Source organism: Cherax quadricarinatus, chromosome 58, assembly GCF_038502225.1.
Source record: "Cherax quadricarinatus isolate ZL_2023a chromosome 58, ASM3850222v1, whole genome shotgun sequence".
In the NCBI taxonomy this organism is placed as follows: Eukaryota; Metazoa; Arthropoda; class Malacostraca; order Decapoda; family Parastacidae; genus Cherax; species Cherax quadricarinatus.
In genome coordinates, this window is record NC_091349.1 from 20047181 (window position 1) to 20063848 (window position 16668).

A 16668-nucleotide genomic window follows, 5' to 3' on the forward strand; every position below is an offset into this window, starting at 1 on the left:
AACCAGAAGGGGTCAGATAGCGCCTGTAAAATAGGAGGCATTCAGATTCGATCCAAGGAAGATGAAGATGAGTTCACTTCCTTGAATCAAGAGCCTGTCACCAGAATAACTGCAGTAATGTAAAATAATTCTGTACCATTTGGTGATTATAAGTGGCAAAATAGTACATACACATTTCATTAAGAATATTTACCTTCTACATAAAATGTACGAGTGATGAAATTTTGAAGCTGGTCAAAGGAAAATTTAAAAAATTATCTCGTGGAAACCAGTTTCCGGAATGCTGTACATAAAATTTAGTTGCACCTGCGCTTGTCAGTTGTTGCACGAACCTTCACCTTACAGCTGACTAGGTTGATCGAAAATGGTGTTCCTATATAAAGGAAAGCCTTGGAGGAATTTTGAGGAAAATAAAATTACTATCCTTTTTAATCAATAAGTCACAGTAGCGTGGCTATAATACACAAATAAGCCTTACATGGGAAACAAAAACTTGTGGCGATTCTTGGGTCTGTCGTGAACCATTAACAAGTTTGTGGAAAAAGACACTTATGTACATTTCAGGGCATTTATTAAAAGAAACGTAGTAGTTGAAGAGCTGGTAGATATTTTAGCAAGTTTTCTATCAAAACTAAAGTAACGTTTTCTAATTTTTTTGACAGAAACCTAGTGCAAATACCCAGGAATGACTCTGGCACGAGTACAAGAGTATATACTATACCATGTGATGGCGTGACAAACTATATGTAGGGGAAACAACCAGATCTGTGGATATTAGGATCAGGGAACACAAAAGCACTTGCAACAGTAAAATAAAAATGCGTGTGTTCAACATAGGGACGATGTTGGACACCTCATGAAATTCATTGAGGCTAGACTAGTCATTCCCTTTACTGGGCAGGACCCTTCTATTTAAAACTTCGAAATGTATTTCGCTGTTATACACTTATTATTCCATTTAGAAAAACCCTCGCCATTTGGCACACTAATCACAATGTTCTCACTGTTAATAGAGGTGTTCTTCTGTTCAGCATCCAATGATGGAGTTCTGAGCGACCACTTCCCCTCAACCCCGGCTGAACACAGAAAGTAAACAAACCTCCTCCATACCTCCGCTGGCAGGATCCCCTCAAGACCAGCACTACTCCCCAACTCATCACATGCACACTGCACTTTCTCTGATATAGAAGCAATGGTCTGATGCAGAGGATTGTCACGACTCTTTAATCTCTGGTGGATACTTGCGATGACATCTGCCGAAACTGGCCCTTGTAAACCAAGTTGGGTCTTCGTTTACACACAAAATGTATGGAGCACGACAAACTGGTTCCCTCCCTCCACGCTCCATGTGTGTGTGTATATATATCTATACACACACACACACACACACACACACACACACACACACACACACACACACACATATATATATATATATATATATATATATATATATATATGTATATATATATATATATATTATTTATTTATTACCACACTGGCCGATTCCCACCAAGGCAGGGTGGCCCGAAAAAGAAAAACTTTCACCATCATTCACTCCATCACTGTCTTGCCAGAAGGGTGCTTTACACTACAGTTTTTAAACTGCAACATTAACACCCCTCCTTCAGAGTGCAGGCACTGTACTTCCCATCTCCAGGACTCAAGTTCGGCCTGCCGGTTTCCCTGAACCCCTTCATAAATGTTGCTTTGCTCACACTTCAACAGCACGTCATGCATTAAAAACCATTTGTCTCCACTCCTATCAAACACGCTCACGCATGCCTGCTGGAAGTCCAAGCCCCTCGCACACAAAACCTCCTTTACCCCCTCCCTCCAACCTTTCCTAGGCCGACCCCTACCCCGCCTTCCTTCCACTACAGACTGATACACTCTTGAAGTCATTCTGTTTCGCTCCATTCTCTCTACATGTCCGAACCACCTCAACAACCCTTCCTCAGCCCTCTGGACAACAGTTTTGGTAATCCCGCACCTCCTCCTAACTTTCAAACTACGAATTCTCTGCATTATATTCACACCACACATTGCCCTCAGACATGACATCTCCACTGCCTCCAGCCTTCTCCTCGCTGCAACATTCATCACCCATGCTTCACACCCATATAAGAGCATTGGTAAAACTATACTCTCATACATTCCCCTCTTTGCCTCCAAGGACAAAGTTCTTTGTCTCCACAGACTCCTAAGTGCACCACTCACCCTTTTCCCCTCATCAATTCTATGATTCACCTCATCTTTCATAGACCCATCCGCTGACACGTCCACTCCCAAATATCTGAATACATTCACCTCCTCCATACTCTCTCCTTCCAATCTGATATCCAATCTTTCATCACCTAATCTTTTTGTTATCCTCATAACCTTACTCTTTCCTGTATTCACTTTTAATTTTCTTCTTTTGCATACCCTACCAAATTCATCCACCAATCTCTGCAACTTCTCTCCAGACTCTCCCAAGAGCACAGTGTCATCAGCAAAGAGCAACTGTGACAACTCCCACTTTATGTGTGATTCTTTATCTTTTAACTCCACGCCTCTTGCCAAGACCCCTCGCATTTACTTCTCTCACAACCCCATCTATAAATATATTAAACAACCACGGTGACATCACACATCCTTGTCTAAGGCCTACTTTTACTGGGAAATAATTTCCCTCTTTCCTACATACTCTATCTTGAGCCTCACTATCCTCGTAAAAACTCTTCACTGCTTTCAGTAATTTACCTCCTATATCATACACCTGCAACATCTGCTACATTGCCCCCCTATCCACCCTGTCATACGCCTTTTCCAAATCCATAAATGCCACAAAGACCTCTTTAGCCTTATCTAAATTCTGTTCACTTATATGTTTCACTGTAAACACCTGGCCCACACACCCCCTACCTTTCCTAAAGCCTCCTTGTTCATCTGCTATCCTATTCTCCGTCTTACTCTTAATTCTTTCAATAATAACTCTACCATACACTTTACCAGGTATACTCAACAGACTTATCCCCCTATAATCTTTGCACTCTCTTTTATCCCCTTTGCCTTTATGCAAAGGATCTATGCATGCTCTCTGCCAATCCCTAGGTACCTTACCCTCTTCCATACATTTATTAAATAATTGCACCAACCATTCCAAAACTATATCCCCACCTGCTTTTAACATTTCTATCTTAAAAGCAGGTGGGGATATAGGTTTGGAGTGGTTGGTGCAATTATTTAATATATATATATATATATATATATATATATATATATATATATATATATATATATATATATATATATATATATATATATATATATATATATATGATGGGGTCCACCTCTGGTGCAAATTGTGGGACCCATTGCATCAGAGAAGTGGATAAAAAGGCTTCAAGGAAGAATATTTGGATTTCTTCCTGAAGCCATATGTATATATATGTATATATAAAAGCTCACCAAGTGAAGATCTCGCTCCACGTGGCGAGTGTCTGGGTTCGAGTCTCAGTGAGGGTAGAAACATTGGGCGTGTTCCTTTACACCGGTTGTCTCTGTTCACCCATCAGTAAAATGGATACCTTGGAGTTAATCGACTGGTGTGGGTCACATCCTGTGACAAAAGTGACCTAATTTGCCCGAAATGCTCTGCATAACAAGCAGCTTTCTGTATAGCAGTATGTCATTGATGTCAGCTAGGGCTTTATACTATGTACATGTACTTGTAGTAAATAAAGATATTATTAACTATTCCAATTTCTTAACAGTTTTGTGAAAATTATTATTATTATTATTATTATTATTATTATTATTATTATTATTATGTGAGCATATCACCTGCATGAGATTTGCAGGGTATTACCTAAATTATTACCTGCAAGTAATTTGGTTGACGTAAGTGGGACTTAGTCACAGTATGTCGCTCAACTGCAACTCCTTCAACTGCCCACTTCTTCACCACTCTCACCAAAGCTAGATCTGATATTAAATTAATAATTATAATATTAAAACCAGCTACTCACTGATCACAAATCATTTAGTTTCAATATGTCATGGAATTACCCAGAAAACTGCAATCAAATCTCTGTCCTAGATTTTTGCTTGGCCGACTTCATGGGACTGAAAAATTACCTGGGTGGTCTAAATTAGGATGTCCTGACTATGGGTCAGGTAGGTGATCTTGGTTGCCAATATGACGTTTTTCAGAGCATAGTTCTAGCTGCCCAGACAACTTTTGTTCCGAGTAGGGAAATTAGATCTAACAAGAATGATCCCAAATGGATGAATAATAGATTAAAACATCTCATTGGTTAAAAGAGAGGCATATATAGGCGTATCAAAAGAGGGGATGGGCAATTAAGAAATCAATATATTCAATTAAAGAGAGAAATAAAGAAAGGAATAAGAAAAATAAAAAGGGATTATGAAGCTAAGGTCTCAAGGGATTCAAAGATTAACCCAAAAGGGTTCTTTCAGGTATACAGAGGTAAGGTTAGGGACAAGATAGGCCCACTTAAGAGTAACTCTGGTCAGATCACTGACAGTGATAAGGATATTTGTGAAATTCTCAATACCTGCTTCCTCTCAGTTTTCACCCAGAAAAATACTAGCGATGGTCCTCAGACAAATAGAGAAACTAAAACCTAACAAATCCCCAGGCCCTGATGAACTGTTTGCAAGGGTGTTAAAGGAATGTAAAGAGGAACTTAGCATACCTTTGGCTAATCTTTTTAACATATCACTACAAACTGGCATAGTGCCTGACAAGTGGAAAATGGCAGATGTAATACCTAATTACAAGGCAGGCGACAGGTCCTTGGCTTCGAACTATAGACCAGTAAGCCTTACCTCCAGAGTGGGAAAATTTATGGAATCAGTAATTGCCGAAGCAATTCGTAGCCATCTTGATAGGCACAAATTGATTAATGAATCTCAACACGGTTTTACAAAGGGGCGTTCCTGTCTTACGAATTTACTAACTTTTTTCACTAAGGTGTTTGAGGAGGTAGATCATGGTAATGAATATGGTATTGTGTATATGGACTCAGTAAAGCTTTCGATAGAGTTCCACATCAGAGGCTATTGAGGAAACTTAAAGGCACACGGAAAAGGAGGAGAAATTTTTTCCTGTGTAGAGGCATGGCTGACAAATAGGCAGCAGAGAGTTTGCATAAATGAGGAGAAATCAGAATGGGGGCACATCACAAGCGGTGTTGGGCCCGTTGTTGTTCACAATTTACATAAACGACATAGATGAGAGAATAAATAGCGACATAAGCAAATTTGCTGATGACCCCAAAATAGGCCGTCCAATTCATTCTGATGAGGACACTAGAACACTCCAGGATGATTTGAGTAGACTGATGCAATGGTCGGAGAAGTGGCAAATGCAGTTTAATATAGACAAATGCAAAGTTCTAAATGCTGGACAGGAAAATAACCATGTGGCATATAAACTAAATAATGTAGATTTTAATACTACTGATTGCAAAAAGGTTTTAGGAGTTCTGGTTAGCAGTAATCTAAAACCAAGACAGCAGTGCATTAGTGTTCGCAATAAAGCTAACAGAATTCTTGGCTTCATATCTAGAAGTATGAATAATAGAAGTCCTCAGGTTGTTCTTCAACTCTATATATCCCTGGTTAGGCCTCATTTAGAATATGCTGCTCAGTTCTAGTCACCGTATTACAGAATGGATATAAATGCTCTGGAAAACGTACAGAGGAGGATGACAAAGATGATCCCATGTATCAGAAATCTTCCCTATGAGGATAGACTGAGGGCCCTGAATCTGCACTCTCTCGAAAGGCGTAGAATTAGGAGTGGGGGATATGATCGAGGTGTATAAATGCAAAACATGAATAAATAAAGGGGATGTAAATAGCGTGCTGAAAATTTCCAGCCACGACAGGACTCGCAGCAATGGTTTCAAGTTGGAAAACTTCAGATTCAGGAAGGATATAGGAAAGCACTGGTTTGGTAATAGAGTTGTGAATGAGTGGAACAAACTCCCGAGTACAGTTATTGAGGCTAAAACGTTGTGTAGTTTTAAAAATAGGTTAGATTAATACATGAGTGGGTGTGGGTGGGTATGAGTTGGACCTGGCTAGCTTGTGCTGCTGGGTCTGGTGCCGTGCTCCTTCCTTGAGTGGAGGTGACTAGACTGGGTGGGTCATTGGGCTAATTCGAGGGGGGGGGGGCATGGACCTGCTCTGCATGAATCAGTAGGCCTGTTGCAGTGTTCCTTCTTTCTTATGTTCTTATGTACTCTAGTAATTAAAGTTGTGTGGACTGTTTAGGATTAGGCTTGCTGGGTACACAGAATGTAATTATTGTACATAAATTATTAGTGTTATTAGAAAGGAAATTCTTATTAACGCTTACGATTTAATTACTGGAAGACACTTAATGCTGATGGAGCACACCCTAACTGTACCCTAACAGCTAGGACTTATGATGGCCAATGCAAAAACTACTGTGCATTATGGGTAAGTATCACCTAGCTAAGGTGTGTTGTCGTGAAGGTCTCATTAAAATCCTCTATTTTTCAGTCCTCCACACGCAATTCTTGAGGTTCTGTAAATTTCCTATCCCAATTCTTCAGCAGGGGACATTAACGCTGGTTCCTAATTACAATTTCAGGCCAAAACACCCAAAAGTGGTCTCAGAAAATGCCGAATTACATTGTACAATTAAGTCCAGTGCTCACACATTAAATTCAGTATGGCATCCCTCCCTGTCTGCGTCACTCTCTGGCTCTTCCACCCCCCCCCCTTCACTTAAAATTTCTCAAAGGGTTCAAATAGCATCACATTTTAAAACGTACTTATTATATTATTCTTTTATATGTTCTACATTTAGGAAATTATGTAAAAAATTTCAACGGGTAGGTTTCATTCACCATTCAAATTTGTACCTGAATAGTTTAAACTTATAAGATGTCATTCTTCTGATGGAATGCATCAGCAGCGTTAATATTTTAAAGTGAATAAAATATACACTCCTTAGTTTCTGACTGAAAATCATTATCTCTATTTAATAACATAGAGAAATTAGGATGGGAACCGTGCTCTCTGGAAAACACACCAGCGCTGAAAATTTGAAGGTAATCAATATTCTCCAGTCACCACAGAAATTCCAGTGATTTTAGTTTTCACTATGTAATTTAGTACTCTGACAAATTTGTCTGCATACAAACTAAATTTAATAGGCAATATCCTAGACATAAAATACATCGGTCATTAAATATTGAAGCCATTCAGAAGGGGAAACTGAAATATATTTAACAGGATAAAAGTTCCATGCTATTTTACACATAATGTTAGCAGATATGCATCTACACACTTGAATTTCACTATTTTATAACGCAGGAAGCTATGTTATGCAAGTTATCAGAGGCATTCCGGGATGTCGGACATATATTCAACAACTTTGGTCATAGGGCACCTGCACATGCTAAGTGTTCCATTATAGGGCACCTGCACATGCCAAGTGTTCCGTCCTAGGGAACTTGCACGTGCTAAGTGTTCCGTCATAGGGCACCTGCACATGCCAAGTGTTCCGTCCTAGGGAACTTGCACGTGCTAAGTGTTCCGTCACAGCGCACCTGCACATGCCAAGTGTTCCATCATTGGGCACCTGCACATGCCAAGTGTTCCATCATAGGGCACTTGCACGTGCCAAGTGTTCCGTCACAGTGCACCTGCACATGCCAAGTGTTCCATCATAGGGCACCTGCACATGCCAAGTGTTCCATCATAGGGCACCTGCACATGCCAAGTGTTCCATCATAGGGCACCTGCACATGTCAAGTGTTCCATCATAGGGCACCTGCACGTGCCAAGTGTTCCATCACAGTGCACCTGCACATGCCAAGTGTTCCATCATTGGGCACCTGCACATACCAAGTGTTCCGTCATAGGGCACCTGCACGTGCTAAGTGTTCCGTCACAGCGCACCTGCACATGCCAAGTGTTCCATCATAGGGCACCTGCACATGCCAAGTGTTCCATCATAGGGCACCTGCACATGCCAAGTGTTCCATCATAGGGCACCTGCACATGCCAAGTGTTCCATCATAGGGCACCTGCACGTGCCAAGTGTTCCGTCACAGCGCACCTGCACATGCCAAGTGTTTCATCATAGTGCACCTGCACATACCAAGTGTTCCGCCATAGTGCACCTGCACATGCCAAGTGTTCCATCATAGGGCACCTGCACATGCCAAGTGTTCCATCATAGGGCACCTGCACATGCCAAGTGTTCCGTCACAGCGCACCTGCACATGCCAAGTGTTCCATCATAGGGCACCTGCACATGCCAAGTGTTCCGTCACAGCGCACCTGCACATGCCAAGTGTTCCGTCATAGGGCACCTGCACATGCCAAGTGTTCCGTCATAGGGCACTTGCACGTGCTAAGTGTTCCGTCACAGTGCACCTGCACATGCCAAGTGTTCCGTCACAGCACACCTGCACATGCCAAGTGTTCCGTCATAGGGCACCTGCACATGCCAAGTGTTCCGTCATAGGGCACCTGCACATGTCAAGTGTTCCGTCATAGGGCACCTGCACATGCCAAGTGTTCCGTCATAGGGCACCTGCACATGCCAAGTGTTCCGTCATAGGGCACCTGCACATGCCAAGTGTTCCGTCATAGGGCACCTGCACATGCCAAGTGTTCCGTCACAGCGCACCTGCACATGCCAAGTGTTCCGCCATAGGGCACCTGCACATGCCAAGTGTTCCGTCATAGGGCACCTGCACATGCCAAGTGTTCTGTCATAGGGCACTTGCATGTGCTAAGTGTTCCGTCACAGTGCACCTGCACATGCCAAGTGTTCCATCATTGGGCACCTGCACATGCCAAGTGTTCCGTCACAGCGCACCTGCACATGCCAAGTGTTCCGCCATAGGGCACCTGCACATGCCAAGTGTTCCGTCATAGGGCACCTGCACATGTCAAGTGTTCTGTCATAGGGCACTTGCATGTGCTAAGTGTTCCGTCACAGTGCACCTGCACATGCCAAGTGTTCCATCATTGGGCACCTGCACATGCCAAGTGTTCCATCATAGGGCACCTGCACGTGCCAAGTGTTCCGTCACAGCGCACCTGCACATGCCAAGTGTTCCATCACAGTGCACCTGCACATACCAAGTGTTCCGCCATAGTACACCTGCGCATGCCAAGTGTTCCTGGAGTCTTGCTATAATTACCATATACCGACACTGAAAAATTGAAAACCCTAGATGAGAACTCTTAATATGAGCGAAATTAAAGCATAAATTAGTGAAAAAAATTCAGGCAACCAATTAACGGTTCACCTTACCACACTGAGGTATGTAAATTTTTATTTGCCAGTTTTATTTCATGAAGTGATTTCGTTGCAATAACTAGAGAATATTATCTCTGATCGGCTTCCAACAGTAAGTGTAGGATTTCTTTCTGGGAAGAATTTTTATAATGAATTTAAGTGGTGTAGGAGTTAATTTGCCAGTTTGTTTGATGAACCGATATCAAATTGGACATTCTTAATTGAAAAAACTTTATGTTTTTCTTACAGATATGTAGAGATTGTTAAATAGCGTATCTAAGGTTGGCACTTTAATTGTAACTGATTCTCTGTCATCCATATATGCCCTCAACTCATTAGGTATAAATTGTGGCATGCTTGTGTCAGAAGCCAGACACAGGTATGGTAGTATTGTGGACAGTGGAATCAGAGTGCACATGCTGTGGATTCCATCTCACATTGGTCTTCAGATGCATGATACAATTGTTGAATTTGTGATCCTCAGTTCCTTGAATCAGAAACTTGCACTCTTCGTAATTCATTTTCCCGTCTTGGCTACTTTTCCCATTTCATAGACCCTGCTTTCTCATGCACTAAACGGATTTTCTCCTCTCCCAGACTCTCTACTCTTGGAAACTGTTCTGTCCTCTGCCTCCCTTATATTTCCTGTCTTTCTAATTTCAACAACTCTCTCCATTCTTTAGACATCAGATTTACTCTTCGCCAGACTAACACTCTTCGCAACAATCTAGTTCATACCTCTCCTCCTTCTATAGATTCTCCTGGTGTCTACTCTATTTCCTGTTTATCTTGTCCTCTTCAATACTTTGGAGAAACTGGCCATTCTCTTTCAGACAGACTCAGGGAGCACAAAAGTAGTGTTAGGCTTACCGACACCAACAATGCTCTTTTCTGTCGTGTCAAAGATCACAATCATCCTATTGACTGGTCTTCTGCCCAAGCTGTCTACCCTATGTCTAACTTTCACAGTCGCCATCTGGTTGAATCCTCCCTTTTACACAACTTTCCTTGTATGAATCTTAGTCCTGGCTTTGTCTCTGTAGATGCCTTCCTTTCCCAATACATTGTAAAATGCTCCAAACTTTAGAATACCCGTGACTTAACCTGAATCTTGTTTTCCCCTTCTCCCTCTTCCCCTTTCCTCTTTCCTCTTACTCCTTTGTTTTTTCTTCTGTCTTGGGTATTTGGTCTATTATTGTTTTTTCCCCCTCTCTGTGTTCTTCTTCCTACCCTTCCTACCCATTAATACAGCATTTTCATATCTAGACGCCTTATGAATTTCGTCCCATAGCAGCTTACTGTACTCCCTATCAAGATTTGGGGGCCTATAAATCTCACCCAAAATTAATTTGTCATGACCGCGAGAAACTAGTCAAACAGATTCTGTGTCCGATGCTTCTAATCTTACATCTTGTCTAACACAACAGTTTAAATTATCTCTGATATACATCGCCACTCCACCACCCTTCCTGTTGACCCTATCAGTGTGGAATAGTTTATGGGCATTCAGAAGGCATTTCTCTTATCTTTCAGGTCTCCATTATAACAAAAATATCTATATTACTTGAACTTGCAAGTAATCTTAGCTCATCTGTCTTATTTCTTAGACTCCAACTATTAGTATAGTAAACCATAAGGGAGCTAGTCACTCTCTGCCTTCTACTGTCTCTCTTTGTTGATCAATTGCTTTCTTTACTTTATTTTGAATATTGTCTATTAAACATATCCCTGAGGTATCCTGGTAATATCTACTGTTTCCAACCCTTGTACTGCAGCTTGATTGTTTCCCACACACACCCATACCTCTATAATCTATCAGTTTAAAGCCCTAGACAAGTCAGCAATGGTCCCCTCAGTCGAGTTGGCTAATGCAACCAATCCAGCCCCTGAAAGATGTACCCCATCCAAATGATACATATCACGCTTGCAATAAAATATGTCCCAGTTATCAATGAATGGGACTGCAAGTTTCTTGCAGTACCTGTCTAGCCAGCAATTTACACCAATTGCCCTAGACATCCATTTATTGCCCATTCCCCTTTTAGGCAAGATGCTACATTTGATTGGGACTCCTCCCGTAGACCTAATTACATCTATGGCTTACTTGTACTTATCCAGCAGCCCATTACCTGACATAATATTATCCAACCTGTTGACTATGTGATCAACACCAGCTCCTAGGAAGCACACTGTTTGTCTAATGTTCCTCTCTCTGCTACAGAAAGCATGGTTCATATATCTTACGAGTCACCCACAACCAGAATGTTCTTACCTTGATTAGCAGGGGAGTTAGTAATACCTCGCTAAGCACAAAAGTACACTCATCTTGGAGAACAGAGAATCGATTTCCTACCTTCAGATCTTCTCTATTAAGCTTCCTTATCTTGATACTTCTACCTTTAGTATAGACCACATTCCACTTAAGTGGTTGCCACTCTTCAACTCACTGTTGGTAACATTTTCCTCCACACCGACTCCACCCTTCACACACTCACTCCCAAATCCATCTAGGCAAATTTTCAGCCTCATGGAGAAGTGGAACCTCCTCCTTCAACACTTTAACTTGAGACTCCAAAACAGTACAGCAAGCCATGGTGCTCTATAATGCTCCTCACTAATCCCCCAGACAGCTAGAACAGGATGACCTTTCGTGACCACTGACCTCAGAGTTTTGTTTCTGTGGGTCTCATTTTGCCATTTTTTTTATTAAAAAAAATCGATTTTTAGCTTTCACACAGTTATTTGTGAATGTTTCTTCTGATTTCAGTAATATATTTAATGCTAATATTTAGTTGCATTATAAACTTATGCCGCACTCTGCACTATTTTTATCATATGCATTAATGTATTTGTGTCTGGGATTATGCAATAATGGAATTCCACTCTCGGATCGAGCAGCAACTGAAATACGTCATCTTATTACAAAAAAAAAAAAAACACAAATATTGAGATAAAATACAACAACATTCATTTAGAAATTGTTATAAATCGTGTGAAAATGTCAAATAATTTCAAACTTCTTCTCACATACTTAACTTCTGCTTCATGTTCCTATTTCCAGTTAAATATTTTGATTATTCAGTTTTCATCTTCATTTTTGGCTGCACTGTAGTGAGAGTTTATCTTTTCCTCTTTCTTGCTATTTTATTTGTCATTTTTTTCCTTCCTTTTGCTTATTCACTTTTATGTCCTTCAATCACTGCTTTTACCTTCAGCTTTCTTGAGTTTATGTTGCTGTTCCTGTCATGGTTCTCGTGGTTTCTCTTGTCTCTCAGTACTAGGCAGTAACTGCTGTTTCCCTTACATTATAAAAAATAATCACAACTTTACTTCTGAAATATTTCTGGTGTTGATTCAGTAAATAAGCATTTTTTTTTTTTTTACACAAATTAGTTTTACGGGGTAAGAGCTGTTATCCTACCTCGGGTTATATTTTATACGAAACATGTATTTACATACCTCTTAATGCTGGAGTGTTGAAACTGTAAACTAAGACAAGAGAGACAAGACTATATACACTGGTACCCGACAATATTGCCAGGCACTTAACAGAGTGGAGATTTTTGGTGCATGAAATGTTTGAAAAATTTTCTCTTAATTTGTCATTAATTGTCATGGAAAACATTAGAAATATAGATTAAGAGTCAATATATATTTTTTTTAACTGAGGTTCTAATAAATCTATTTTTAACTAAGGTTCTAATAAACCTATTTTTATGAACAGGTTTGGTGACACAATGGCCGAATATACAGCAGTATCATTAGAAGACAGTGATAATCTGAAGCCATCAACTATTCTGCATTTAGCGGCCAAGAATGGACAGCTAGAAACACTTGATAGTCGCTTAAATAATGGTGCTAATTGCAATATAAAAGACAACACTGGACAATCTGCATTACATTATGCTGCCTTGAATGGTCATTATAACTGCTGTGAGCGTCTTCTTCAATGCCCTAGTTTGAAAGTGAATGCTGTAAATATTAAAGGAATGAGCCCCTTGCATCTTGCTGCTCTAAAAGATCATTATGAAATAATTAAACTTTTGAAGAAACATGATGCACAAGTTAACCTGAAAGACAAACAAGATCATTTACCACTTCATTTTGCAGCCATGAAGGGTTTTCATGAGTCTTGTGAAGCTCTTTTATCTGTCAGTGATGATGGATGTAATGCACGAGATAGCAGTGGACATTCTCCATTACACTATGCTGTCTCTGCTGGCAGTGATGAATGCTGTCGACAGTTTCTGCAGTGTTCTAATGTGAATGTGAATATTAAAAGTAATTCAGATGACACTCCCCTTCACTACGCAGCAAAAGCGGGACATCAAAATATATGCAATATGCTGATTAAAGCTGAAAATATTAAAGTGAATGCTAAAAATATACATGAAATGACTCCCTTGCATCTTGCTGCTCAGGAAAATCATGATGCAGTAATAAAGCTTTTGGTGGAAAATGGTGCACAAGTTAACTTGAAGGACAAAAAGAGTCAAATACCACTTCACCTTGCAGCCAAGAAAGGATTTCTTAAGTCTTGTGAAGCTCTTTTGACTGATGTCAGTGATGCCGGACACAAGGCACAAGATTTCAGTGGAAATTCTCCATTACACTACGTTGCCTCCGGTGGCCATGGTGACTGCTGTCAACGTCTTCTCCAGTGTCTTGATGTGGATGTGAATATAAAAAATAATTCAGATGTCACCCCCCTTCACTATGCAGCAAAGATGGGACATCAAAACATATGCATAATATTGCTTCAAAATCAAAATATTGACGTAAATGCTATAAATGAAGAAGAAATGAGTGCCCTGCATCTTGCTGCTGAGGAAGGTTATGATGAAATAATAAATCTCTTGGTGCAAAATTCAGCGGACGTTAACCTACAAGACAAAAAGTCTCATATACCATTACATTATGCAGCCAAGAAAGGTTATATAGATTCTTGTCGTGCTCTGTTGTCTCATGATAGGAACAAACAGTTAAACGCTACACTAGAACACGGAAAAACTCCTCTCATGCTAGCTGTTATAGAGGGTCAATACAGCTGCTGTGCTGAATTGAAAAATGCGGATATAAATATAAAAGACCATAAGGAAAACACTGCTTTGCATTATGCTGTTACTAGAGGGTTTAAAAAAACTGTCGAGCAGCTTCTAAGAATGGGGGCACATCCAAATATAGAGAATAAAAAAGGAACGACCCCAGTTCTTGCAGCAGCTGGTAAAGCATTGTCTGATTGCTTAGTTTGTCTTGTAAATTCTAGTGTTGTAGCTCAAGAAGAAAGAGCTGATCTAAATGTTGTGGATAAGAGTAATAAAAATATTCTTCACTATGCAGCTGAAAGAAATGCGAAGGACTGCCTTAAATTTTTGTTTTCTCTACCTAATTTTAAAACAGATCTTGATGGTGAAGATGAAGATGGTAATACTCCACTTCACATTGCTATAACACGAGGGTCTGTGGAATGTGCCCATATATTACTTAAAAATGGCGCATCACCAGTGAAACAGGACCTGGGAGGAATGACACCTCTTCACCTGGCTGCTGACAAAGGTTATACAAGTATATGTGAGATACTCCTTATAAATGATGATGTACAAGTTAGTCAGGGAAATTCTAAAAAGGAAACACCACTTCACCTTGCCGCTCGTTGTGGATCACTAGAGCTGTGTCAAAACCTTCTACAAAATGGAGCCCTTTTATCAGCAACTGATAAAAATGGTCAAACAGCACTCCACTTTGCAGCAATTAAAGGAAATGCCAATGTAGTTAAATTTCTAACTGAAAAAGGCATGCCTAGATGGATTAAAGATAATTCTGGTTCCACTGCTATGCACCTTGCGGCATCTGTGGGATCACTAGAATGTTGCCAGTTGTTAGTTGTCAGTGATAAAAATAGTTTTTTTATTGCAGACAAGAATGGAAGATTGCCTTTAGACAGAGCTTTTGAACATAAGCATGACGATGTATTTAAATTTCTTCTTCTACGGCTGCCTTACAGAAATATCCAAGAAAGAAAAACTCGTATACTTGACTACACTTATGAAGGACTGAAGACCAACAGACCGTAAGTAAACCGATATATAAAAAGTTTGTTATATAACCCTAACTCATACGTACTAGCATTTAAGACTGATACCAGCACAACCTCTTTATTAAATCTTTCTTGAAAGAGGTTATATAGAGAGGTTGCCTGAAAATTTTCCATTTTTTTTTGTCTTTATTCTATAACTTCCTTATTATTATTTTTATTATTATCTGTTGAAGCTCAAAATCCATAAGTCATGCAGTGCGTGAGAAATGGAAAGCAATAAGCTATGATTCGAGGAAATGGAGGAAATATCACTTTACCTGGACCAAGAGCCCTTGCTTATGTAACTATCCGCCTTGAACTTAATGAGCATACCACTAATGATCAACATCAAACATTCAACATTAATGTATCTTAGTGAAACAGTGGATGGTACTGAGACTATAATGTGTTACAAAAAATTTGTCAGAATTATGAAGAAAACAACCTGGTACATATACTTTTCATACTGGATCACTAACCTCTCAATATTAAACTTATTACACATATTCTCTTGCCCTTTAACTATTCTGACTCTTCGACAGTTCTTCGACCCCCCCAACAATTCATCAAACCCTCAGCTATTCTCTAACCCTTCATTTATTTTCTGATTTTACAACCATTTTCTGATCCCCTCAACTATTGTCTGATCTCTCACCTATTTTCTAATCCTACAATTATTCTCTGACCCATCAACTGTTCTTTCATCCTTTAATTATTTTTATAAACCAGCTATATGATACTGACAAGTTGAGCAAATAACACATGTGCACTCAAGATATTTGTTAGGAATCATTTTAGTTCCGATTTCAGGTACGTCTTGCTACTTCTACTTACACTTAGGTCACACTACACGTACATGTACAGGCCACTCTGGGTTTCCTTCTCTTTTCTTACTAGTTCTTGTTCTTGTTTATTAGACCTGTCAGTCTCCTTCCTCAGACAGAACCTAATTACCCCCCAATGCCCCCTTCCCTCTCCCATCCTCCCCATCCTCCCCTTTTTCCTTTCCTCCTCCTCCCCACCCCCTCCCTTTTGCCCTTCCTTTTTGGCCTCTGGGATTTTTTCCCACAGGCATGCTAGTTCTTAGGTAGGGGAAAGGGCACCGGGGTCCATCCCATTCCGTTGAGGTTCTTGGTGGTGGTGTAGCTTGCCTGGATTGCCTGGATTGCCTGGGAATGTCCCGATCCCTCTCTGGTATCCTGGAGGGTGGCTTTGGGTGTCTTTCGGGCAATGGGTGTATCTCTGGAAGCCACCTTTCGGATTCCGGGAGTGGTGGCCGAAGGAGGTA

At 40.3% G+C, this 16668-nt stretch overlaps 1 protein-coding gene across 1 annotated transcript in view; it reads left to right on the plus strand.

Moving 5' to 3' along the window:
- Positions 1–12949: 12949 nt before the first annotated feature.
- LOC128697991 (serine/threonine-protein phosphatase 6 regulatory ankyrin repeat subunit A) overlaps positions 12950–16668 on the plus strand; it is a 75932-nt gene continuing 72213 nt past the window's right edge. Inside the window, exon 1 of the mRNA XM_053789977.2 lies at positions 12950–15374. Within this exon, the coding sequence (XP_053645952.2) occupies positions 13021–15374 (2354 nt within the window). The 5' untranslated portion in view covers positions 12950–13020. The remainder of the gene's footprint in view (positions 15375–16668) is intronic.